The sequence below is a fragment of the Saccopteryx bilineata genome, chromosome 2 (genome assembly GCF_036850765.1).
Source record: "Saccopteryx bilineata isolate mSacBil1 chromosome 2, mSacBil1_pri_phased_curated, whole genome shotgun sequence".
Taxonomy (NCBI): Eukaryota; Metazoa; Chordata; class Mammalia; order Chiroptera; family Emballonuridae; genus Saccopteryx; species Saccopteryx bilineata.
This window is the reverse complement of record NC_089491.1, coordinates 377561192-377587593: the sequence shown is the minus strand read 5'-3', so window position 1 is coordinate 377587593 and position 26402 is coordinate 377561192. Positions and strand designations below refer to the sequence as shown.

The 26402-nt window shown below is 45.3% G+C and overlaps 1 protein-coding gene and 1 long non-coding RNA gene across 2 annotated transcripts; one reads left to right on the top strand and one right to left on the bottom strand.

Moving 5' to 3' along the window:
• Window positions 1-206: 206 nt before the first annotated feature.
• UBE2Z (ubiquitin conjugating enzyme E2 Z) lies at window positions 207-20759 on the bottom strand. Its single transcript, XM_066263872.1, has 7 exons — window positions 20313-20759; window positions 18459-18531; window positions 16500-16687; window positions 13939-14050; window positions 10246-10358; window positions 8567-8657; window positions 207-2216 (listed from the first exon to the last, which is right to left on the bottom strand). Exons 1-7 carry the CDS (start codon window positions 20639-20641, stop codon window positions 2046-2048), a joined length of 1077 nt encoding a protein of 358 aa, XP_066119969.1. The 5' UTR covers window positions 20642-20759; the 3' UTR covers window positions 207-2045.
• On the top strand, window positions 20052-24502 carry LOC136327080 (uncharacterized). Its single transcript, XR_010729555.1, has 3 exons — window positions 20052-20115; window positions 22599-22668; window positions 24396-24502. It is a non-coding gene; the product is annotated as an uncharacterized lncRNA (long non-coding RNA).
• Window positions 24503-26402: the final 1900 nt, after the last annotated feature.

Here is a 26402-nt window from a genome sequence, read left to right as displayed (position 1 = left end):
GGTTGGTGGGAAACTTGTTACCAGTAGTCCTGTCCCTACCCACATGTAACTGGCTTTTAGCTTCAGACAATACACTGAGCACTTACTTTCTGTCAGTTTCTGGCCTAGGCAAGATGTGTCGTCATCAATATCCCATTCTTCCTTTGCACAAGCCCTCCCACACCCATAGGCGCCTCCTCCTGCCAAACAAACTATTGCACCAAAAAGGAAAAAAAAAACTTCGTTTATGTACAATCAGATATAAAGACATCTCTTTGACTCCTGTGCATATATTTCCTCAACTCAAGATTAGGGCGTAAAAGTCAGGCCAGTATGCCAGACATGCTCTGCCCATGGCAGGGCCAAGGAGAGGATTGTCACTTGAAGTGGGAACACTTAAATGGATGACAGAACACTGGACCAACAGACCAAGGGCATTCTAAGCCCTGTACTAGCTCCCAGAATGGAAGAGGGAAATTGGAAGCAAGGTGCCTTTTTGTCTCCCTGTGAAGACTCAGCCTTTAGATAGCCAAGATAAACTTCCATTCCCCAGACCCACTTCCTGTCCAGTTTCTTTGCTTCCTGCCCTCCCAAGCAGGACATTATCCTTTGTGTCCTACCCCCTTCCCAACTCTCCCGAGGAAGTCCCATGATCCACATGGCAGAGGCCTCCATAGCAGCTGGCAGAGCAGATACAAGTTATCCTCTCCCTTGCATGTGGCTGGATACTGACAGGGAGGGGGGGGCAGGGGCTGTCACACAGATCACCAAGACCCTACTGGGAGCCATAAGAATCTGGGTAACACAGGGAGAACACATCAAAAAGGGGGAGGATGGATTCCCTCGATGCCCAGTATCACAGGGCACCTAAAGCATATTTTTCTGAGCCAACCAGCTAAAGGATCACTGCAGCTAAATACAGATAAGCAACACAGCCAGGCGGACACCCATCAGAGCCAGTGACAGAGCACATGGGAGGGGGAAGGGCAAGGGGAGAGAAGGGAAGGAACCTCCATAGCTCCAGCCCCAATCTCCTATCATTGGCTACCCTTGCTTCCCACTAGTCCCTGCACCTTGAAGTGAGGAAGGGGGACTACAAGCTGGGGTGAAATACACAAGGACAGCCAAACAAAATACAATAGGACTAGCATCAGCCTCCCCCCTCACCCCACCCAAGAGAAATACCCCTCATTCTGAATAGTATTTATGAAAATCTGTAACAGACTATTTTATGCAGTGGCTCTAATCCCATAAACCCAGCAGCTGCCTGAGCTGGGGACTTCAAATCAATTATTTGGGGGGGAACCCCGCATTTTCAGCTTTCTGTGGTATCTGTGCAGGCTTTGCCAAGACCTCAGTTCAGCCCCATTACATTTACCTTCTGTCTGAAATCTAGAAAGGGCTGAGGGAATGGGCGACAGGAGAGAAAGGTGCTCAGGTGCTAGATAAAGCTAACTTATCAGCAGCCTAGATCCCACCACTGTTCCTTCTCTTTGGTCTGTCTAGAACAGTGACTATAAATAGGGAAAACAAAATTACGCTGGCCCATGGGAAATAGTGGAGGCAGAGGCAAGGAGGAAAAGGGCATTGGGAAGCCCTGCTTCAAGACTGAAGACAGACAAGACAGACAACCACCCAGACTGCTCAAGTGTCACAGACAGCCCTCCACCCCAAGCTCCCTTCCAGATACCCCGTAAATCACTTGGGCATACTCCCTCTTGGAACTGCAAGTTCTGTCTCCCACCTATCCGTAAGGAGCTGGCCCTGTGGAGAGGTGTGTTGGTTGTTTTGTTTTTGCCAGAGGCCCTCGCCCTAGGTGCTCCTGCATAGGTACCTTGGCCCCTGATATAGGATGAACAGAGCCCCAGATGCTCGAGAACCAAGGAGGTCAGATTGGGAACAGCTTCCCCACTCCCACACCCTGGGATCCAAGCTTGCTTGGTTCCTGCCATCTTGCAGGATGACGTCACGTTGGAGGGAGATACACAGTGCCTCTCCATCCCTGGGGTAGGGAAAGGAACTCTGCTGGGACTCTCGAGTGGGGGGAAGGGACAGGGGAGCAGGGTCTAAACCCTCAGGCTCCCGTGCAGGTCTGTCTCTGTCCCAGAAGAGCTGCTGTCAGAGTCCATTTCGGCGTTCTCATTATGGAGCCTCTCCAGCACTTTCTGACGAATCAGTCCCAGGCGCATCAAGAGGGACTGGTAGTCAAAGTGGCCCCGCTTCTCTCCAAAAGGGTCCTGTGGGCGAAAGGAGACAGGAGGATGGAACATGCAAGTCTGGATGGCTCACCCTAGAGATAGCAGCTTTGGGCCCATACGAAACCCATGCTCAACTTTTGAGTCAATAGGAACAGAGAAGGACACAGCATAGACAGCTCTGAGCAGCTGACTACATTATCTGTGTTCAGGAATATTATGGCACATTTACTGCCCCAAACGGTCTGGCTTAGGCCAACATTCAAATGTGTTTGCATTCCTCAAAAACAAGCCAATATACAGAAGGTAGAACACTAAAGGCAAGATAAAAGGGGAAGAGAAATTCAAGATCAGAGCTGTAATAACTGTGCCTGTTTTCATTTAACCTCAAAATCATAGGAGGGGAAAATTATCCTTCATTCTCTATATAGCAGGTCCTTGAGTGACAATGCTTTGGTTTAATGTCTTTGTTATAACAATGATGAGATGCCTAGGAACTTAACTCCTGTTTTTATCCATTAGCCTATGGTAAACTTGGTTTTGTTATACAGTAGGTTGTTTTGTAGCAGTTTCAAGAACTCAACATTAAGTGAGGACCTAACTGTACTCAAAAAGGTTTTTTGTTTTTTTTTTGTAGTTAAGAGAAAGGGAGATAGTGAGGCAGACTCCCACATGCACCCTGACTGGGATCCACCTGGCAACCCCATCTGGGGACAATGATTGAGTATTGAGCCATTTTTAGCACCTGAAGCTGTTACGCTCAGATGGAGCTAACCTCAGTACCCAGGGCCATGCTTGAACAATGGAGTCACTGGTGAACAATCGAGCCACTGGCTGTGGGAGGGAAACGAGGGGGAGGGGCAGGTGGTTGCTTCTCCTGCATGTCCTGACCAAGAACTGAACCTGGGACATCCATACGCCAGGCCAACGTTCGATCCACTGAGATACTGGCCAGAGTCAAAAAGGGCATTTTCCCCCCCTTTTTTTAGATTTTATTTTGCCTGACCAGGCGGTGGCGCAGTAGATAAGAGTGTTGGATTGAGATGCGGAAGACCCAGGTTCAAAATTCCAAGGTTGCCAGCTTGAGTGTGGGCTCACCAGCTTGAGTGTGGGGTTGCTGGCTTGAGCATGGGATCATAGACATGACCTATGGTCGCTGGCTTGAGCCCAAAGTTTGCTGGCATGAAGCTCAAGGTCACTGGCTTGAGCAAGGGGTCACTCGCTCTGCTGTAGACCCCTGGTCAAGGCACATATGAGAAAGCAATCAATGAACAACTAAGGTGCCACAATGAAGAACTGATGCTTCTCATCTCTCTCCTTTCCTGTCTTCTATCACCAAAAAAATATATATATATATTTTTTGTAGGTCTACCGGAAAGTTCTGTCTGTTTCTATCACAAGTTTCGACACGTAAGCACGTTTATTTGGCACATGTGTGCCTCTCTATTTTTATCACTTAATGTATACATACTGATGTAGCAAATTAACTAAAACAAAGTTGATTCACGTTAGTCTTTCTTTTTAAGATATTTATTTATTTATTTACAGAGACAGAGTAAGAGAGAGGGACAGACAGGAATGGAGAGAGATGAGAAGCATCAATCATCAGTTTTTTTGTTGTGATACCTTAGTTGTTCATTGATTGCTTTCTCATATGTGCCTTGACCGGAGGGCCTTCAGCAGACCAAGTAACCCCTTGCTTGAGCCAGCAACCTCAGGTCCAAGCTGGTGAGCTTTGTTCAAACCAGATGAACCGGTGCTCAAGTGGGCGACCTCAGGGTCTCGAACCTGGGTCCTTCACATCCCAATCCGATGCTCTATCCACTGCGCCACCACCTGGTCAGGCCACGTTAGTCTTATGTGTGAAGTGATAGTGTACCCATGGCTACTGATAAAGTTCATTTACGCCACTGTAATTTTTACAAATTTCAACAAGGAAGAAATGCTACAGAAGCATGTCTGTCACATCCACCATATTCCCCAGACTTAGCACCCTCTATCACTTGTTTTTGTCCTTACAAAATTTTTTGTTTATTTATTATTTTTTTAAGATTTTATTCATTTTAGAGAGGAGAGAAGGAGGAGAGAGAGAGAGAGAGAGAGAGAGGGAGGGAAGAGGGGAGGAGCAGGAAGCATCAACTCCCATATGTGCCTTGACCAGGTAAGCCCAGGGTTTCGAATCAGCGACCTCAGCATTCCAGATCGATGCTTTATCCACTGCGCCACCACAGGTCAGGCACAAAATTTTTTGAAGGGCAAAAAATTCAAAAATGAAGAAGATATCAAACAAGTACTGGTTCAATTTTTGGCATCAAAAGATAAAACATTTTTCAAAAATGGGATATACAAATTGCCCTCACGCTGGCAAGAAATCATTAATAATAATGGCAATTATATTATTTAATAAAGTTTATTGACAGTAAGAAAAATTTGTATTTCGTTTTATTCCAAAAACGGACAGAACTTTCCGGTAGACCATTTTTTTTTTTTTAATGTTTTTATTTATTTATTCATTTTTAGAGAGGAGAGAGAGAGAGGGCGAGAGACAGAGAGGGAGAGAGAGGAGAGAAAGACAGAGAGAGAGAAGGGGGGAGGAGCTAGAAGCATCAACTCCCATATGTGCCTTAACCAGGCAAGCCCAGGGTTTTTAACCGGCGACCTCAGCATTTCCAGGTCGACGCTTTATCCACTGTGCCACCACAGGTCAGGCCTAGACCATTTTTTTTAATTCATTTTTTAGAGAGGAGAGAAAGAGAGAATGGGGAGGAACAGGCAGCATCAACTCCCATATGTGCCTTGATTAGGAAAGCCCAGAGTTGTGAACTGGAGTCCTCAGTGCTCCATGCTGACACTCATGCTCCACTGTACCACCACAGGCCAGGCAAAAAAAAAAGGCATTTAAAAAAAAAATTAATTTTAGAGAGGAAGGGAGAGGGGTAGAGGGATATTTATGCATTCATTGGTTGATTCTTGTATGTGCCCTGACCGGGAATCAAACCCACAACCTTGGTGTATCAGGGCAATGCTCCTATCCAACTGAACTGTCCTGCCAGGGCCAGGTAATTTGTTTTTTTACAGGGACAGAGAGAGAGTCAGAGAGAGGGATAGACAGAGACAGACAGCAGACAGGAACGAAGAGAGATGAGAAGCATCAATCATCAGTTTTTCCTTGTGAGACCTTAGTTGTTCATTGATTGCTTTCTCACATATGCCTTGACTGCGGGCTTTCAGCAGACCGAGTAACCCCTTGTTGGAGCCAGCGACCTTGGGTCCAAGCTGGTGGGCTTTTGCTCAAACCAGATGAGCCCACGCTCAAGCTGGCGACCTCGAGGTCTCAAACCTGGGTCCTCTGCATCCCAGTTCGACGCTCTTTCCACTGCGCCACGGCCTGGTCAGGCTTTTTTTTTTTTTTTACAGAGAGAGAGTGGGATAGACAGGGACGGAGAGAGATGAGAAGCATCAATCATCAGTTTTTCCTTGTGACACCTTAGTTGTTCATTGATTGCTTTCTCATATGTGCCTTGACCGCGGGCCTTCAGCAGACCGAGTAACCCCTTGCTCAAGCCAGCGACCTTGGGTCCAAGTTGGTGAGCTTTGCTCAAACCAGATGAGCCTGCACTCAAGCTGGCGACCTCGCAGTCTCGAACCTGGGTCCTCCGCATTTCAGTCTGACGCTCTATCCACTGTGCCACCGCCCGGTCAGGCAGTTCTGACTTCTTGATAAGCACCTGTACTTTTTTTCCCTAGGGACCAATCACCCTATTCCTGTCCAGGTTTCTGGGTATCATGCCATGACCACCTACCCTTGATCCTAGTCCTCGTCATTCTAGATCAAAGGTCTCCAAACATGTTTGCCCTGTGGTGGCGCAGGGTTAAAGCATTGACCTGGAACGCTAAGGTTGCTGGTTCGAAACCCTGGGCTTGCCTGGTTAAGACACATACAACAAGCAATCATGAACAACTAAAGTGAAGCAACTATGAATAGACACTTCTTGCTCCCCATCTCCTTATTCTGTAAAATCAATAAATAAAATCTTAAAAAAAACCCTCCAAACATTACACACTGTCCTTAAAGTCCAAAAATAACTATGCTTGGGGTAGAGATATAAAAAAAGGAATTTAAAATGTTACTTAGGGCCTGACCAGGCAGTAGTGCAGTGGATAAAGCGATGGACTGGGATGTGGAAGACTCAGGTTCGAGACCCTGAGGTCACCAGCTTGAGTGCGGGCTCATCTGGTTTGAGCAAAGCTCACCAGCTTGGACCTATGGTCGCTGGCTTGAACAAGGGGTTAATCGGTCTGCTGTAGCCCCACGGTCGAGGCACATATGAGAAAGCAATCAATGAACAACTAAGGTGTCGCATTGAAAAACTGATGATTGATGCTTCTCACCTCTCTTCGTTTCTGTCTGTCTGTCCCTATCTATCCCTCTCTTTGTGTCTCTGTAAAAATAATAAAATAAAATAAAATATTACTTAGGGAATACAGCAGCCAAGTAGTATGGCCAGGGTTCAAACACGTGGAGACCTTTCACTGGCAGTCACAAAAAGGCATATGATTTTTCATTCTCACAATCTGTCTGCTCCCACATAAACTCCTACACAACTGCCTACATATTACCTTCAAGATTGGGGACCAGCCCTGGCCGGTTGGCTCAGTGGTAGAGCGTCGGCCTGGCGTGCGAGGGACCCGGGTTCAATTCCCGGCCAGGGCACATAGGAGAAGCGCCCATTTGCTTCTCCACCACCCCCCCTTCCTCTCTGTCTCTCTCTTCCCCTCCCGCAGCCAAGGCTCCATTGGAGCAAAGATGGCCCGGGCGCTGGGGATGGCACCTTGGCCTGTGCCCCAGGCGCTACAGTGGCTCTGGTCGTGGCAGAGCGACGCCCCGGAGGGGCAGAGCATCGCCCCCTGGTGGGCAGAGCGTCGCCCCTGGTGAGTGTGCCGGGTAGATCCCGGTCGGGCACATGCGGGAGTCTGTCTGACTGTCTCTCCCCATTTCCAGCTTCAGAAAAATACAAAAAAAAAAAAAAAAGATTGGGGACCAGTGGACGCAAGTTACACAGTCACTGTGACTATAGCACACATTTTTCACTTACGAGGTTTACATTTCCACTTACCCTGGAGCTACAAATTTTCCAAGTCTTCCTTCTTTCATCATTGGCTCCATTTTCCCTGCTCTCCTCCCCAGATGCTGCTCCTCCCTTTCCTTCCCTTACCACGAGTTGTTTTTCCTTAATAGACTGAACATTGGAAATGCCGCAGGATACCAGCAATGAGAATCCCTGATGGGGAACAAACCACTGCCTGCTTCATCTTTGATACACTCTGAGCTGGCCTTGCCTTTTGAATTTAAATGTGGCAGGTGGGTGGGAATTCCTTGAAGGAGGGATAGGGAAACTAACATTTCTAAGCAACTCCTATTCCTGATGGTGCTGGGGGGAGGGGCAGGAAGAACCCAAGAAGAGCTGGAGAGCACCTTAAGAGGTCTTAGTCACTTACCCAACTCACCATATTTCTAAGCAAGACCACCATTAATTAATTAAAAAATAAAAAGACACAATAACGTGTTCTTCAAGTCTAAGGGTTCTCACCTTCTTGCCAGTGAGGTTTTTTATATAGGAACCTATTTGAAATTTGGTTTAATAAGAACCTCTCTTTAAAACAAGACTGATGGCCTGACCTGTGGTGGCGCAGTGGATAAAGCGTCGACCTGGAAATGCTGAGGTTGCCGGTTCGAAACCCTGGGCTTGCCTGGTCAAGGCACATATGGGAGTTGGTGCTTCCAGCTCCTCCCCCCCTTCTCTCTCCTCTCTCTGTCTCTCCTCTCCCTCTCCTCTCTAAAATGAATAAACAAATAAATAAAAATTTAAAAAAACCCACAAAAAAACACAAGACTGAAGTTCTGCATTCTTATTGGAAGCAGAAGCACATTTCCCCAGTAGAGGCAGAGAATGAATAAACTGGTTACCATCCTATAAGAGAAATCTTTTAACATATAACACTACATATACAAAACTTCTCTAAGCCTTCTATCTCTTAGTTCCCCTCAGAGCTAGGGATGGAATTTCAAGAGATGACTGTTATAATCCTTAAGATTCTGAGAGAGCTGAATGTTCTTGGTTTGAAGACTATGGACCAAGAAGGGAAGAGTTCCAGGCCAGAAAGGATGATTCAGATTCTACTCATGAGTACCTACTTTACGCCAGGGACTTAGAACAAACTCCATATGGCTTTATGCAAGTCAGTCTACTCTCTGGGCCTCAGCTACTCAGCTGAACCAGCTTCCTTTTGGCTCTGAGTTCTAGGAGAGATGAGGATGTCACCCTTGGGGGGAGGGGCCTTCACACGGTCTGCTGGAAGGTCTTTGGAGTCAAGAGCAGGGGCTACATTACCTGCATAGTCTGGCCTTGAAGGTGCAGGCGATCTTTGCAGGCCACCTCATAGAAGTCATAATACTCCAGGAAGGACTTCTCCATCACCCCTCTGGAAAACCAGCAGAGAAGCTTCAGTTAGGAACAAGGGGGCGGGGGGTTACCATTTTACCGTCTAAGCTTAACATCAAAACATCAAATTAAACAGCTAGAGATCCCAAGCCAATGGTCGATTTCCCTTATAACTTAGAAATTATAAAATGAGAGTGACTGTTAATACCAGTCATTCGACCCCAACTTCAACTCATGTCTTGCTCAATCTCATTTGTTTTCCAGAGGCCACCACTAATTCCAATCCATACTTGAAATTCTCCAAGGAAGTTTGTTTCATTAACTCCTGATTTTGTTCTAGTTTTAACACTTAGAAATAAACTTGAACACTAAAAAATGGGTTTGTCACATCATTATTCACAGTGGCTAAGACATGTAAACAACCAAAGTGTCCTTCGATAGAGTACTGGATAAAAAAGATGTGGTACACATATACAATAGAATAGTACTCAGCCATAAGAAATGACGACATATTGCCATTTACAACAACATAGATGGACCTGGAGAACATTATACTGAATGAAATAAATTAACCAGAAAAGCTAAGAACTGCATGATTTTACACAAAGATGAGATACAAAACTGAGACTCATGGACATAAGATAAAAGTGAAGTGGTTACCAGGGGCAAGGGGCTTTGGGGGAGGGGGTAGGAGGGAGTAGAGGGACAAATATATAGTGACAGAAAATGATTTGACTTTGGGTGATGGGTATACAATATAATCAATAGTTCAAATGCAATAGAAACATTTACCTGAAACCTATGTACTCTTATTGATCAATGTCACCCTGTTAAGTTTAATTTTCTAAATTTAAAAAATGGGTTTGTGCCTGGCCTGTGGTGGCACACTGGATAGAGTTGACCTGGAATGCTGAGGTCACAGCTGGAAACCCCGGCCTTGCCTGGTCAAGGCGCACACGAAAAGCAACTACAAGTTGATGCTTCCCACTCCTCCACCCTGCCTCTCTCTCTCCCCTTGCTTTAAAATCAATAAATAAAATCTAAACAAAAAACCAAACTATCCCGGAAAAAAGAGTGTGTTACACCTCATCTGGCTGTAGAACAGCTGTAGTTCTGACATGTCCACATCCTTGAGGACTGGGGCGCCCTGAGGGCACGGACTACATCTTTCCTGTGAGGCCGGACACTCTCCAAGAACACAGACGCGCTCTCTGAATTTCCTCTTGGGGAACCCTTAGCCACTTGCTTTTTACTTGTTGATTTTAGACAGAAGGAAGGGAGGGAGGGTAGGAGGTGGAGGCAGAGAGGTAGAGAGGTAGAGAGAAAGAAATACTGATTTGTTGCTTCACTTGTAAATTCACTGGTTGATTCTTGTATGTGCCCTGATGAGGTTTCAAACCCACAACTTGGGTGTATTTGGATGATGCTCTAAGCAACTGACCTACCCAGCCAGGGGCAGCCATGTTCTCTTTAAAAGTGTGAAAAGCACATGCTTTTAAATCACTTGCTTCTTCTCTGTCTCCCTCTGGTGCCCAACACTGGACTTTGCCCCAGAAGTTCTCAAAGGTTTGAACCAGCTCAATCTCCAAAAGGAATACAATTACCCAGTGGGTTCTCTGGACACATACCGTAAGGGTTCAGGGCAGGGACACTTTCCTTCCATCATGTCACAGACCGCCACTCTGATGGTCTCATGCCGAATACATTCATTATAATTTTTGCTGTCTCCTGGATGTCTCTCCTGTAATGCGACAGACACCATAGCATCGAAGTACAAAGTTCAGGCAAAGAGAAAAGCCAATATGAAGAGACTTCAGGATTAGTATGGGGCATGTGACCCAAACAAATGAACTAAGAGGACACTTTTCCCATTGTATGGCAGACCCACTAAAAAGCAACTAGGTCTTCAGTTCTGAGACAGTTTACCTCCCTCCAGGCATACCTAATACCCATCCTCTGTTGGGTCATTTGACTTAGAAACAGCAAACTAGATCCATCAAATTTTCCGAAGCCTGAAATTTTCACGGGAAGGATTAAGTAGGAAATAACCAATTATACATAAATAATGTTAGGAGTCTGAGTCTAGAAAGCCCATATATATCAGGATGCTTCCTGCTTAACTTCTTTACACAGCTATAGGATTCTACCATCACTGATTCAACTATTTTGAATCTATCAGAAGGAGCACTTGAAATTTTCAGAAGAAAACTCCAACTTTTGATCTTGAAAGCTGAGATGAATGTGTTGGGTGTGAACAGAAGGGAGTCCCGCCTCCCCTACCCTAACTCTTCTTTTGCTCTCCAAAGCTCCTCCTACCAACTAACTCTGGTCAATTAGGAGTCTTGGCCTCTGATAAAAACATGAATAGGAAAGAGATATACACCTTCAGCCTACTATTACTGTTCCTGAAATGCATGGCAACAAAAGCAAGGGGGCGCTGTGAGACCTTGTAAATTTTTGAGGAAAACCAGTCTTCAACACCAGTCAAACAGCATGCAAACTACTAGCTTGAGGTAGGTAATTCAGTTTTAACAGCACTATATTCCTTTCAATGACATATTATCTTTGAGAGGCTGGATTTTCAGTCACTAGAGTGATAAAACAGCAGGTAGATATGAAAACAGTGGGGAACTGAAATGAGGGTGGTGGATTCTATCTGGTTCCAAGACTTTAAAAGTTGTATGGTACCCAACAGGTGTATACATCATATAATTACGTCATTATAGCTATTTAATTTTTTAAAATTTATTCATTTTAGAGAGGGAGGAGAGAGAGAGAGGGAGGGAAGGAGGAAGGAAGGGAAAGAGAGTGAGGGAGAGAGAGAGGGGGAAGGGGAGAGGGAAGGAGAAAGAAAGGGGGGGGGGAAGAGAGAGAGAAGCAAGGAGGAGCATCAATCATCAACTCCCATATGTGCCTTGACCAGGCAAGATCAAAGTTTCAAACTGGCGACCGCAGCATTCCAGGTCAATGCTTTATCCACTGTGCTACCTACCACAGGTCAGACCATCATAGCCATTTAAAAAGGAAATAAGTTATTTGGACCTAACTGTTTAACGAACAGAACAGTCTGGCATTTCTTTCTGCCTAGAGAACTGAAAAAAACTACCAGGCAAGACGGTGCTATGAAACAAGAACATTTGAAAGTATTAAAAATATAAGTCACAGCTTTTGAATTTCCAAACAAGATGTAAAAATCAGCTTCCTGGTTAGCCAATGAGGTCTATTTTCATTTCTACCAACTCCTTTAATCAAATACAGGATAGTTTAGGGCAGCATTTTCCTTTCCTTTTCTTTTTTTTCAAGTGAGAGGGATGGGGATACTGCCACATGCACCCAGTCAGGATCCACCAGCAACCTTGCCTGGGACTGATATTCAAGTACTGAGCTATTTTTAGTGCCTGAGGGTGATGTACCTCAGTGTAGGGCAGTATTTTTTTTTTTTTTTTTTTTTCATTTTTCTGAAGCTGGAAACAGGGAGAGACAGTCAGACAGACTCCCGCATGCGCCCGACCGGGATCCACCCGGTACGCCCACCAGGGGCGACGCTCTGCCCACCAGGGGGCGATGCTCTGCCCATCCTGGGCGTCGCCATATTGCGACCAGAGCCACTCTAGCGCCTGGGGCAGAGGCCAAGGAGCCATCCCCAGCGCCCGGGCCATCTTTGCTCCAATGGAGCCTCGGCTGCGGGAGGGGAAGAGAGAGACAGAGAGGAAAGTGCGGTGGAGGGGTGGAGAAGCAAATGGGTGCTTCTCCTGTGTGCCCTGGCCGGGAATCGAACCCGGGTCCTCCGCAGGCTTAGGGCAGTATTTTTTAACTACCAGTCCATGGGCCAATGCTGGTCTGCCAGAAATTTTGTGCTGGTCCATAGATCAGTGGTTGAAAACTACTGACTTAGGGAATAATTTTGGTTCATCTTTCCCTTTGTTCTGGTCTATAGAAGAATCATCAATGTTAGTGTTATCTCAAATAATTTCAAATTTAAAGCTGTTTTAATTGGCTAGACTGAGTTATCATTTTGGTAGAATATCACTGGAACTATTTTCCTACTTCATGATTAATCCTGGCCGGTACTTTGGCACAATGGAGAAACTCTGGGCTCCAGGGCAAATCCTGGGTCCTATCCTGACCTCCTGATCTGGTGTGTCCTTGAGAAAGTTCATTAGCCCCACTAAGCCACTATTACCTTACTTGAAAATGAGGGTAACAATACTTACATCACAGAGCAGGTATGAAGATTAAATGAGATATTATACATAAAAACTTGGCAGTGTCTGTCATATAACATATTCTAGAAAAATATGAATTTCTTCTACTTTCTCCTTGGTGACGCTGACTAAATATTCTTACCCTAGCTAATGAATGGTACAGTTGACCTTGGACAGAACAGGGTTGAACTGTATGGGGTCTACTTCTCCATGGACTTATTTTCAGTAAACCAGTTGGCCCTTTTCATCTTCAGGTTTTGCAGCTGTGGATTCAATCAACAACAGATCAAAAACAATATCTCTGCTGCCTGACTAGGTGGTGGCAGAGTGGATAGAGCGCAGGCCTGGGGCACTGAAGACCCAGGTTTGAAAACTCAAAGTCACTGGCTTGAGCACGGGACCACAAACATGACCCCAAGGTTGCTGGCTTGAGCAAGGGGCCACTGGCTCGACTGGAGCACCCCTCCATCAAGGCACATATGAGAAAGCAATCAATGAACAACTAAGGTACCGACTATGAGTTAATGCTTCTCATCTCTCTCCCTTCCTTTCTCTCTCACTAAAAAACCCCAGTATCTTTGCATTCCCAACCATGGATCAAAAATATTGTTTTCATTCATAGTTGATTGAACTGGTAAATGCAAAGAACCCACTATGAAAAAAAAAAGAACTCACTATGGTCAAAATTACATGCAAATTTTCAAATGCACATTGCTCAACAGTCAACTTGTATTGAGTCACTACAAAAGAATGTCTGGCTGGGCAGTAGTCACTAGAGATCACCTCAAAGGGACACTGGAGAATGGAGGCATAAAGAACTCTGGATACAAGAGCCCCCAAAGCAGCCTCAGAATCAATTTCCAAATGACTCCTCTGACTTCTACATGGTAAATTAATTCAAGTCAAATGGAAATAACTAGACAGTGTTACTGTAATTTACAAGGGAAAAAATTCATTAATGAGGAGCATACACGCCAGCTCTTTTTTCTCATAGTGACAAGTTTAATACATGGGATTAAGCCAAGTTTAAAACAAAACAAAAACCCTCAAGCAGACTTCTCAGATCTCTTAAAACCCAATAATCCACAACCCAGAGCTGGGCCCACCCAGCCTTACCTGCTCAAAGCCAGGCTCATTGTGATAGGGGTTCTCAGTCATCAGGGACTGGATGGAGATAAGCACAGAAGAGATGCTCTGGGCTGGGCTCCAGGCAGGGCCAGTCCACGTACTGCAAAACACATCAGAGGGAATGGAAGAGGGATGAGGCAGAGAGAGACGGGAAAGGCTGCCACAGAAAGACCAGCGTCTAAGGACGCTGACGCCTAGCAAGCACAGCGTTAAGTGACTCAACGTTTCTTTTTCACTATTAACACTCTGGAATTTCCCAGCCTCTGTCTCACCCTCATTCACCAGAAATGAGTTAAATGCCTAATCCTCTTATCAAGTGGGGCAAAAGAAAAGAGTAAAGCAAGCAAGGTAACTTTAAAGAGATTTTCTTTGGGCTAGAAAAGAAATAGTACAATAGCCAGGGAAGGTTCTATTCATCAGAATGAAAAAATATAAGGTAAGAAAACAGATCCAAAGGGAGTCAAAATGTTACCCTCTGTGATCTCAAAGAGCTTATTTATTTTATGGATGTGATGGAATTAGTGCGGAGAGAGAAGCTGAGCATAGAGGCACAGAGACTGAAGCCATCTGGTTAGAGGCCATGTGGTGGGGCTGATGATCAGGGATTTAGTCCTTCATCAAGCCCCCAAGGAGTGTCAAATTCTCTGAAGACTACAAAACTCTGCCTCAAGACATGAAGGTACTTCTAGATCAGGGGTCTCAAACTCTCGGCTTTGTGCGGCCTGCAGACTAATCCACGAAGTTCAAAATATTTTGGATAAAATTAAGTAAGCCCGTGGATTAGTCTGCGGGCCGCACAAAATTGTTCGGCGGGCCGCGAGTTTGAGACCCCTGTTCTAGATTGTGGAGGGTCTGGAAACATGAAAAACAACTTGACTAAGAGAGAAACACCAAAACTGCTCGTCTCTTTCATAAATCTGATCGAGTATTCAGAGGAAGCGGGCAAGCTGGACATTAATGACATTTCCTTTTAGATGACGAGATGGCACCGAACTGGAAGCGGAACACAGCCTGAGCCAGGACTGCTTCTTCAGGTTAACCGCCAACTCCCTTCCCCCTGGACTTGAGAAAGCCCCAGTAAGCGATGCAGATCAGTGACTTCATCAGCTCTTGCTCTTGGGTGCCTCTCAACCTGTTCTCAGCTTTGCTTCCCCTCAAATGGTCAACTTTGGACTAAGGCTTCAGATATTTGTGAATTCAAGTCAACATGGTAGGTAAACTTCCACTAAATTTCTTTTGTCGGAAAGTCAGCCCAATATTTTTTTCTAGGTTGAGTGGAAAGAAATGAGGCTGATAACGTGAATATAGTCACCAAAAAATGCATGGGAGTTTTCCACTCTGATTATTTGTGGCAAATTTTGAATTTCAGGGTAGCTTCTCCTTTTCCACCCAACCTACTTCTGCCACTTTACCCTACCATCTGACTTCCCCTATTTCTACTGTGCGCTGGTGTGTTTGATCAAGACAGTTTTATATTGGCCTAATGAAGGAGAACCTAATGCAAAACACTTTCCCAAACAAACCTCATACAGAAGACAACTAAATTTCCTTACCACTGTGGGTTACACAGACCACCATCCTACCAGCACAAACAATTTATACACCCTAGTGAGATGAAGGACAAACTTCCTCACTGCCACAATCACAGAACATATCCCTAGGTCAGAGATTAAAAAAAAAATGATGTTTCAGTCTGTGTCAGCTGTCTTATCCTGACACAAACCCAGAAACTGTTGCACAGGAAGAAAGAAAACAATCATCAGTTTGGGCAACTTTCTCACGTGTAACCTACACTTGCTCTCTGCCCAGGGCAATTCAGACCACACTAAAAAGACCAATCCAAGCTATACTACAAGACATTTCATTCTGAAATGTTAACCCCCTGAGGCAATGAAAAGGAATGGATGAGAACTATATGAAGGAAAATCTCGGGAGCACACAGAAACAAAATGTACTTAAAAACTTCTGTGCTTTGTATGTGATGTGATTTTCAACCTCAGACATTTTCCATTCAGTTGTTAAAATATCATAATCATCATCATCATCATCACCACCGCCACCTCCAAAGCCACTCACTGACTTCAGAAATAAGACACCCACAATCTTGAATGGCACAGATCTGCAGCCTTTCTCAACCTGATCGGAAAAGAATTAAGCCCTGATGCCCTAAGGGAGTGGTTCTCAAACTGGAGGGCACGCCAGAATGATCTGAAGGGCTTTTATGACATAGATTGTTAGACCACGGTCCTAGAGCTTCTGATACAGGAAGTCTAGGGTAGGGCCCCAGAACTGGCATGGTTACAAGTTCCTAGGTGCTACCTGCTCAGGGAGAACCGTTTCACTAAGGCATCCACTGCATGTAAGGGATTCACTTCTCTTCTATACCTGGAATGGGACTAGTCATGAACCATCCTGGGGAGAATCAAGGAAATATACACTCCAGTTATCTTCCGTGCTCTAGTTCAGATGAGAAACCCCGGTTGATAAAGGCTGGCCTAGAGTAATTATTTGCTAACAACCAACTTGGCCACTTAGAAGTCTCCTCTTACCCTAGAATACTCAAGCAGACTTTCCCATTGCGGTAGAAGTTGGGGTTAAACCTCACTGTGTTATTGCCCGTTGTCATCAGTTTGACCCGAGGTGGGTGGATGGGATAGTCGGGCGGACACCGAAACACGAACAGGAAGAAACCCCCTTCATAAGGAGTGTCAAATGGGCCTGTGATCAATGCATGAATCTGCAAAATAAAACCCCATCTCAAAATTGTGAGGTGATGTCCCATCCCAACCCCTCCTGGCTTCCACTTGCTACCCACGCCAGAAGCAGGACCTTCATCTAGTATCTGTATTCCATATCCTATATCTATCTGTGCAGCAGAATGAACAGCCTATACTCACTCATACTAGTATTTCTGGAATTTTAAGAAATCCTATTATAGTCAATGGTTACATTCTAAAGGTAGAGCCCAAGGTGAAAATTCAATCTAGTCAAAATCATCCTTAAGTATTCTTAAAACTCCCTTAAAGCATGATTTTTGCCCAAACTTCTCTGATCAGTATGTATAACAAATGGGTAGAACATCGACGGGCAAAATATAACACAAATCTATAAAGTATTATCCTAGCATGTTTAATTATGAGAACTGTCTTTTTTCTGAGTATGTATGTTTGGGTTTGCCTAGCTTTAACACACATGTGATGCAACTCCACCCTCCATTTATGTGGCACAAAGAGGGGGTAAGACGAATGGGAAAGAGGACAAGGACGGGAAGCCACAGCACCAGGGCCAGTAACGGTACAGATGGCAGGGCAGTAACAGCTGTGATGGAGGCCGACGCTGTCTGCTTCCTCTGCAGAGGATCAAACCTACTGTGTAGGATGTGACTCAAGCAGCATCCAGCTATGTCAAAGGCACAAAGAAAAATGGGGAAAACACATGGTCCACTGGAGCCATTAGACCATCCCTAGAACTTTCCTCAACACTGTAGGTTAACTCAAAAAAAAGAAAAAGAAAAAAAAAAAAAGAAAAAAAAATGCAATGGCACTTAAAATAACACTCAACTCTCTTCCTAAAGCCATGATATTGAATGAGATTTCCCTAACCTGAACTCAGCTATGAGTCTTCCTCTACAAAGGCTCCTAGGCACGTAAGTCTGCTCAGAATTTGAACAGCAAGCGAAAAGAGGACCTGCAATCCAATGCGTCAGTGTATAGTCCCTACCATGCCCTAGTGACATCCAGACTTTCTTTTAGCCCTCAAGTCATTGGAATAGCAAGCTTAACTGGTACCAACATGGCATTGATCCGAGGAACCCAGGGACTAGCATATTAACAGATACTTGACTGTGGACAAAATGTCACAGGAAAAACATTTCCAACCACATAAAAAGAAAAAGAAAAATCAATTGAAAGCGAAACCTATTCATAACAAAATAGATACCAACAATACAAAATCTGAATTTCTACAGTTAAGAAATTTGACACTATAAGTTTTCATGTCAACACTAGATTTAGGAAACCTGATTTTCCTCCCCAACATCAGTTTAGGAACCTAAACAATACCCTTTAACTACAAACACTGTTCACTCAAGCATGCCCTACCCCCAGCTTTCTCTCCACCTGATTTATAGCAGCTTACTTAAAGGTCAAGAGTGGCAGGATGGGGGAAGAGTTGGGTAGTACAATGGACAGGGTGACCACATAATTTATCATCCAAACTGGAGCACTTTTAAGAATGAAAGAGTGCCCTATTAATAGTTAAGCTGGAACAATTGGTGTAAACTGGAATTTTCCAAGCCAACCAGGACCTACTGGCACTCTAATAAGACACCTGTTCAAGTCTTTGCTCCACCTAACTGTGTAACTCTGGGCCAGCCACTTACTCTCTTGGGGGCTTGATTTCTTCTCTATGTAACCATCCGAGATGGGAGCTGGACAATCTCTTTTAGGCTCTTCCAACGTTATGGGCCCAATTTCCCAACAAATCCCGAACCCCAGCAAGTTACGTACCTTAGTCATGTCAACAGTATCAGGTACAACGAACATTCCTGGAGGAGGCTCCTTATAAATGGACATGATATCCCTGTATAACACCAAGAGGAGCGGGGGAGGGAGTGAGGGAGAGGAGAAAAAAGGGGAATCCCTTGAACAGGACAGCTGTTATCACCTCATTGAGGCCAGGGTTCGAGAAAGTGGTGCTTGGTACCACAAATGTTTGTACTGTCTTGCTGGCTGAGAAATCTCAGCTGAGTACTGTCAGGCAGGCAGAAAGCAAATTATTATAAAAGGGGCATTGTTTCCTCAGGGGGAGGGGAAGGAGAGGAGAAAGAAAAATCAGAGGTCCCAATGGCATCAGATGTCACCCTGGGATAGCCACATCCCCTTTACGCTCACTTCCTCCCACATGGCAGTTCATTCACTCCCCAGCCTGGGGATCCCCAGGTACTACAGCTGAACGTTAAAGGAAGATTGTTTCAGTAACTAGAGAGGAACCATCAACCCCACTGAAAAAAGAATTCCATAAACCACCGTGGACCTTTGTTGCCAAGGGAATTACAAGAATTGCAGGGAGCAATGATCTTCTTACCCAGGAGACTACTAATAGGGCAGAAATCTCTGAAGGTCGGGAAGGGGACCTTCTGAAATCGCTGAGAACTTCACATCTGGAAGATGACATGTAGTGGCTACTACAGAAGTGAGAGGATTGCTAGGTCATACCTCACAAACTAGAATGGATTCGTTGTGAGCAAGGGTCTAAAAAAGGGCATTCTAGGTGGGAAAAGGCTAAAGTCAAGCACTGGGCCAGGTACTTTATACACACAATATGCTTTTTAATTTTCATTACAATCTTTAAAGGCAGGCAGAGATACACCTGAAGGGATTTGGAAAGTGGGGGGAAAGAATACCTAGATGAGGAGTGTGCTGGGAGCAGCATGTGGAGAACGAGTCTGGCCATCAGGAAACAAGTTTAATAGCAGCTAAAAAGCATTACTATTCTCCTATGCGATAGGTACTGTGCTAAGAATATTTGCAAAATATTATCTATTAAATGATACGATCTAATATCAGACACCCAAGAAACAAGCTCAGAAAGAACTCAGGACATTGTTCCTATATTTGCATTGGGTATATCTACTTTAGAAAAGTAAACCATATGATCCCAAGTTAGAAATACAGGAAGAAATATCGAGTGGGGCATTACAAGCCAGAGTGAGACCTGGGGGAGGAAGCCTGAGTTCCTGGAACAGGTGTGTCAGTGGACAGCTTTGGGGTTCTGGAAACGTGCTTGAAGGGAAGATTGTGGGTGTATGAGGGAAGTGATCTAGACTTCCGAAGGGACTATATGGAGGAGGTTTGAAGAAACGGGAAATAAAAAGAGAGGCTGGTCTAGAGTCTGAAGCCGGAAAGCAAGCTTGCGTGAGTGTTACAAACGGGGCCCAAGAAGAGAGGGACCCTGATGGGTGGGGACTCCAAGCAGCATCCACCAGGGCTAGGGTGGGAAGAGGGGAGAGGGGCGGAGCGGTGGGCGGGAGGGGGTGTCACTGAAGCGCGGAAGGGTCGGGTTTCGGGCGAGAGGTATGGGGGAGGGTGTCCGGAATGGAGACTGAGCGCTCACGGGAGGCTGTCGAGGGGCGGGGTCGGACCTGGGCACTCGAGGAGGGGTTTGGTGAGTGTGGGGCTGGGGGCGGGGTAAGTGGGGGCTTGTCCCGACTCTCCGTGCTGGTCACAAGTGGGCCTGGCAGCTGGGTGGCCGCAAGCGGAGCGCGGAGACGAAGCGGTTGTGGGGGCCGTGGTGGGAAGGGATGGGGGCAGGGAAGGTCGAGCCCCAGAGCTCGGGGCTGGGGGAGGAAAAACCCGGCTCACCGCTTGATCCGGAGTAGGCACTGCGGCGCGGTTCGCTCTCCGTCCCAGTCAGAGCTGAGTGTGGGGTCCCAGTGGCTAAGCAGCGCGGCCCCGTGGGCAGCGGCCGAGGGAGGGAGCCCGGGCAGCGGAGCCAGGCCGCTCCCGGGTCCCCCGGCCCCGCCCGCTGCCGCCGCCGCCGCCCACACATCCGGCAGGAAAGGCGGCCCGAACCCGCCGCCGCTGCCGCTGCCGCTAACGCCAACAACACCAGCAACGCCGCTCGCTCCGGGGCCTGCTGCCCCGGCGCCCGCAGTAGCTGTCGCCGCCTCTTCAGTCGGACTCTCCGCCATCGCTGCTTCGCTTCCGGGACTGCTCGGCAGCACGTCCGCCGACCAGAGCGGCCGCTGCGCCCACCCGCTCCCGCACCACCGAGAGCCGGGCCAGAGTGTCCCCACCCTCCGTAGCCACAGCCTGGCGGTACTGGCTCCGCCCACCCTGCCCCTACCAGCGAGAGGCGCTCTGCAAGAGCGTCCACCCACGGTCCTCCAGGGCGGGCGGGAGAGGAACTAGCCAGAGGAACCTGCGTTCTGCGCCTGTGTTGGCACCGCACTTTGCGGGAGGAGGTTTTGAGTCGTGTACCCGGACTCCTCGGTGCAGTTGACAGCCCAATTCCAATGAATATTTTGTTTTCAAATGTTGAAAGGGGAGGAGGGAAGAACCATATCCCCTCTTAAGGAGAGACTCATGGGGTAGGATTGGCGCTCCAGCCTCTTTGTAGGGAGTTGTTGAATACATTGGGGTAACTCGCTTAGGTCACTTGCTGTCCAAAAGGCTGTGATTTATCTTTCCTCTTTGCGCCCTCACTCACAGAGGGCAGGCTGCCATTGTCCCCGGCCCGCAACAGGACCAAAAAATAGGAAGGAAGTAATCAGAACCTGCGAGTGAAAAACTACCTCGTTTTAGTGTTTATTCAATATATATTTATGAAGAGTCCAGTAAATGCCAGGCACTGTTGCTAGGCGTTGCCATAGGGATAATGAAACAGACCTAGAGAAACTTTGTGAAGGGTAAAAAAATCAGGTCTGCTGACTCCAAGCTCAGTACTGTTTCCTCCCACAACTCGAGTATATTTCGTTGAGGAATCAAGCAAGGGGCTGTGAATTTAAATCCTAGAAGGATTCCTTAGGACTTTCCTGAGATACATAAAGTGAAAAATACTATGGACTTAGAAAAACAGGAGCCTTCCCTTTTCTCCCTAGCAAGATACCAGCTCACTATCTAATTCGGAAAGACTTGGGGCCAGATATGTTTCAGAATTGAGAGTAACACTGGTGGCAGGGCCTGGGGCAGTACCAAGTAACTAAATATTGATACAGTACTTCTACAGCAAAGTATATGAATATTTATATTAATTTGGGTGCCATCATGAATATTCATATTAAACTTACCAAATAGTCAACTTCACTTTGGATTATATTTTGCAGCTAATTTATTTTATGAAAAAAAATTTTTTTCCACAGCTTTGTGAATTTTCCGGTAAGGAACCGTGGTCTTGAATGATTTATCAGCATTTATCGGTAGTTAAAAATTTGTTTTTTTTAGCTCACATTCATTGAGTGCTTGATATGATGCCAAGCTCCTTGTATACTTTGTCTTTTTTTAAAAATATTTTTAAAATTTACTTAAACATTTTAGAGAAGAGAGAGAGTGAGAGAAGGACGGGGAAGGAGCAGGAGTCAGAGAGAGGGATAGACAGGGACAGACTCTCCATATGTGCCTTGACCAGGCAAGCCCAGGGTATCGAACCAGCAACCTCAGCATTCCAGGTTGATGCTTTACCCACTGTGCCACCACAGGTCAGGCTACTTTGTCTTATTTACTACTTTCAACTACCCTATGAAGTAAGTACTGTTACTAGTCCGTCTGACCAATGGAAAGACAGGCTTACAGAATAGGTTCAGTCATTTACACAGGTCACACTGAGAGCAAGTTGCAGATTTAGGGCTATAGGCCAAATCTGACTCCAGAGAAAAGTTCAAACCCCTCTTTGAATCTCGAAGCTATGGACTCTCCCACACTTACTGCATTTCACCTTGTACCAGTTATTCTTTGGTAACTGTTGCTTTTACTACTCCCTATCCCCCAACATACACACACCACACTTGGGACTCCAGACCATCTATATATTTGAATCCAGCACAGGGCCTGACACAGCTTAGGTACTAACATGAAGCAAGATGAATCAAAGAATATTTTTTATAGGTTTCATATTTTGTTGATAAAGTGTTTTATCATTCTATAATAAAGGTGCCAGAATATTTCTGAAAGGGCACACAAGAAATGTAAACAGTGGTTCCCCTGGATCATTTTGGCTAAGGTAAGCCAAAGGAATATGTACATATATATTTTTTTAGTATCTTTTTTTAAATGTTTATTTTATTGATTTCAGAGAGAGGAAGGGGGGGGAAACAATCTGTTCCTGTATGTGCCCTGACCAGGAATAGAACCAGCAACCTCTGCACTTTGAGACAATGCTGTAACCAACCAAGCTATCCTGCCAGGACTTTTTTTTTTTTTACTGAGACAGAGAGAGAGTCAGAGAGAGGGATAGACAGGGACAGACAGACAGGAATGGAGAGAGAAGAAGCATCAAACATTAGTTTTTTGTTGCGCATTGCGACACCTTAGTTGTTCATTGATTGCTTTCTCATATGTGCCTTGACCGCAGGCCTTCAGCAGACCAAGTAACCCCTTGCTTGAGCCAGCGACCTTGGGTCCAAGCTGGTGAGCTTTGCTCAAACCAGATGAGCCCGCGCTCAAGCTGGTGACCTCGGGGTCTCGAACCTGAGTCCTCGGCACTCCAGTCCGACGCTCTATCCACTGCGCCACCGCCTGGTCAGGCAGGACTTTTTTTTTGGTACTTTTTAAATATTGTACTGTGCATCTATTAACTATTCAAACTATATATTTTATTCATTTTTAAAGTATTCCAGAATTTTATATGGGTATTTATTTAGAAAGATAGTAAAAAAATCAATTAATTCACTGGGTAACCTCACACAAACTAAAACACTACTCCAAAAACTCCTCCATGGCTACTGGCCGCAGAGGCTCAAAGATGGCCCATGGGGTGAGAGTGCTTCGCAGTTTGTCCCCTCCTTGCTACTGGACCAGTTTTCAAGTCCAAGGTCCATTAGCAATGGGGCAATGAACAGAGAGCACTTACCTTAGAGCCAGAAGAAAAGTTCAAGCTTTTGATTTGCACCATTCAGCAAATATCCAATTTTAGCCAGTTTTTGCATCCATAGAATGGTGATATTTCCTACCTCTCAGGGTTTTTTATTTTTTTTATTATTATTTATTATTATTTTTTACAGGGACAGAGAGAGAGTCAGAGAGAGGGACAGACAGACAGGAACGGAGAGAGATGAGAAGCATCAATCATCAGTTTTTCGTTGTGACACCTTAGTTGTTCATTGATTGCTTTCTCATATGTGCCTTGTGCCTTGACCGTGGGCCTTCAGCAGACCGAATAACCCCTTACTCGAGCCAGCGACCTTGGGTCCAAGCTGGTGAGCTTTGCTCAAGCCAGATGAGCCTGCGGTCAAGCTGGTGACCTTGGGGTCTCAAACCTGGGTCCTTCTGCATCCCAGTCTGACGCTCTATCCACTGCGCCACCGCCTGGTCTTTATTTTTATTATTAAGTGTGACATTTCCAGAAGTGGTTTGTAATTGGCACCTTACTTGCCCAGATACCTTCTTTCTTCCTATTTTCTCTACCTGGAATATTCTTTCTACCAGAGGAAATTCTACTTATTTGAACTTGCTGAGCCTCTTTTCCTCATCAGTAATATTGGTAAAATAATAGTAGCTATAAAAAAAGTGATAATGGGATAATGAATGTGCACAATACGCAGCCAGAGTAAATGTTCAATAATTAACTCTTACTATTTTTACTCATCTTCAAGGCTGGCAGTAATATTACTTTCTCGGCCAACCCTAATACCTCCAGGCATATTATTAATATTATTAGTCATTTTTAATTTCCCCATCCTTTGGAGTAATTCATACCTTTATTATAGCATATACTACTTTTTATTTTAGTGGTTTGGTTACTCATCTGTCTAGCTACTACAAAGGACATCATCTAGGGCAGAATCATGGAGTGCCTGCCTATCTTGTATCTCTAGGACCTGAAATTCAGGCAGTACCGCAGAAATGGTGAGAACAAATTGGAAATGAGGACGGGGTAGCTAGTTGCCCTTCCCCTGGCCGAGGAAATTTAGGATTTCACCTCTTCCTCCTCAGATATGTCTATTTTCTTTCCAAAGGGCAGAGCTGAACATGTCACAAGGAATCTGCAGATCAAGGCCTGAAGGGCTACAGAAGGCAGCAGCTGCTTAACGGGAGCTCAGCTGGGGAAGAGGATGACCAGGGAGAGGCTGGAAGAATGTTTTAAACTGGCTTTGCTTTTTAAACGGGCTTTGCTTACTTTTTCCTGCGTTGATTTTTTCAAGGCAGCACCTGGCTGCTTTTCACTGGCAGCGTGGCCAGAGGGCAGCCAGTCTCATGCCCTCTGGGAATGCGTGGCACAGCCAAACGGTCTTTCTACAGGAACTTGGATTTAAGCCTCACGCCTCCCCAGCACTGGACTGCCCTGCACTGAGCTATCTCTTTATGCAACAAAGTGTGGTAGTGCCCTCCCCCAGGGACAGAGGCCAGCAAGTGTCCCAGAGCCCAGGTCACTGCCGTGTTTGAACCCTCTTTAAAAAGATATATTGTTACGATCCTTCTCTTCTTTCCCAAAATCCCGTGTTCCACTGACTGCCCTCTGGAGCAGACCTTCTACCCCAGGACCCAACCTTTTTTGTCTTGGGCCCAATGTCAGGGATAGATAAAGAGTTCCCCTCCGGGTCATAAATTCTGGACCAAAAGGAAAAATTAGAACTTGGACTGGGTGTTTTGAGGCTTCTGATTATAATAATAGCTATATTAAAAATTTTAATAATACCTACATTGTTAAAGCATTACATATCTCAGTACATCATAGTATTTCTTACATTTCTAATCAATACTGTACATGTATCTATTACATGCATTATCTTTATTATATGCGGCTTAAGTGTCTGTTTGTCGCTGATAGCTTATTGGTTGCTTGCGTAACTGTACTAGCCAATGGGGTGAAGTTGCCACGGCATTCAAATAGTCCCGCCTTCTGGCATGCCACCTCACAAATTGAGGTTAAAGATTGGAGCAATTATTATGCTGTTAAGAAATCTTAACACCAGAAGGGGTCTTTGCAATGGTACAAGACTAGAGGTTCTCCAATTGAAAAATAATGTCATAATAGCTAAGTCTTTGACTGGCTCTTCTAAAGGTGAAATACATGTCATTTCAAGAATTGATTTGGCTCCATCTCAAACAGGGTTGCCGTTTCAATTGAGACGTAGACAATTTCCTGTAAAACTTGCCTTTGCTATGACCATCAATAAGTCGCAGGGCCAAATGCTTAAGCGTGTTGGCATTTTTACCTGAGCCTGCATTTGGACACGGTCAACTTTATGTTGCCTGTTCAAGAGTTCGTGAAAGAACGGACGTAAAATTAAAAATAATTGATGGTCCTCTGCAAGGCGAGCTTAAAAATGATGGAAAGATCTACATAAGAAATATGTACAAAGAGATCTTTGACATGTGAATTAACATTTCATTATTTAAATCACCTTTATTTATTGAGCTAGCGGTGGCTCTTAAGAAATGTACCACCAGTGGTTTCCTTCATTGCACTCTACTTTAAGCAATTAAGCAAGTAGAAGGGAGAAACCCCGTGGGGCAGTAAGCAAAGGGGCGTCCTCGCCGCCTGCCCTGGGTAATTCAGTTTGAATTAGCAGACACCTTTGCACAAATCATTTTAATTACAATTTATAATATCTAGAACAGCGGTCATTTTGTATGACCGCTGGGCTTTCTAGTTTACATATATTTACCCATATTATCTCATTTTGTTGTCACAACCACCATGAATTGTTCTGATCCCCATTTTAGAGATGAGAAAATCAAGGCTTGGCCCTGGCTGGTTGGCTCAGTGGTAGAGCGTCGGCCTGGCGTGCGGAA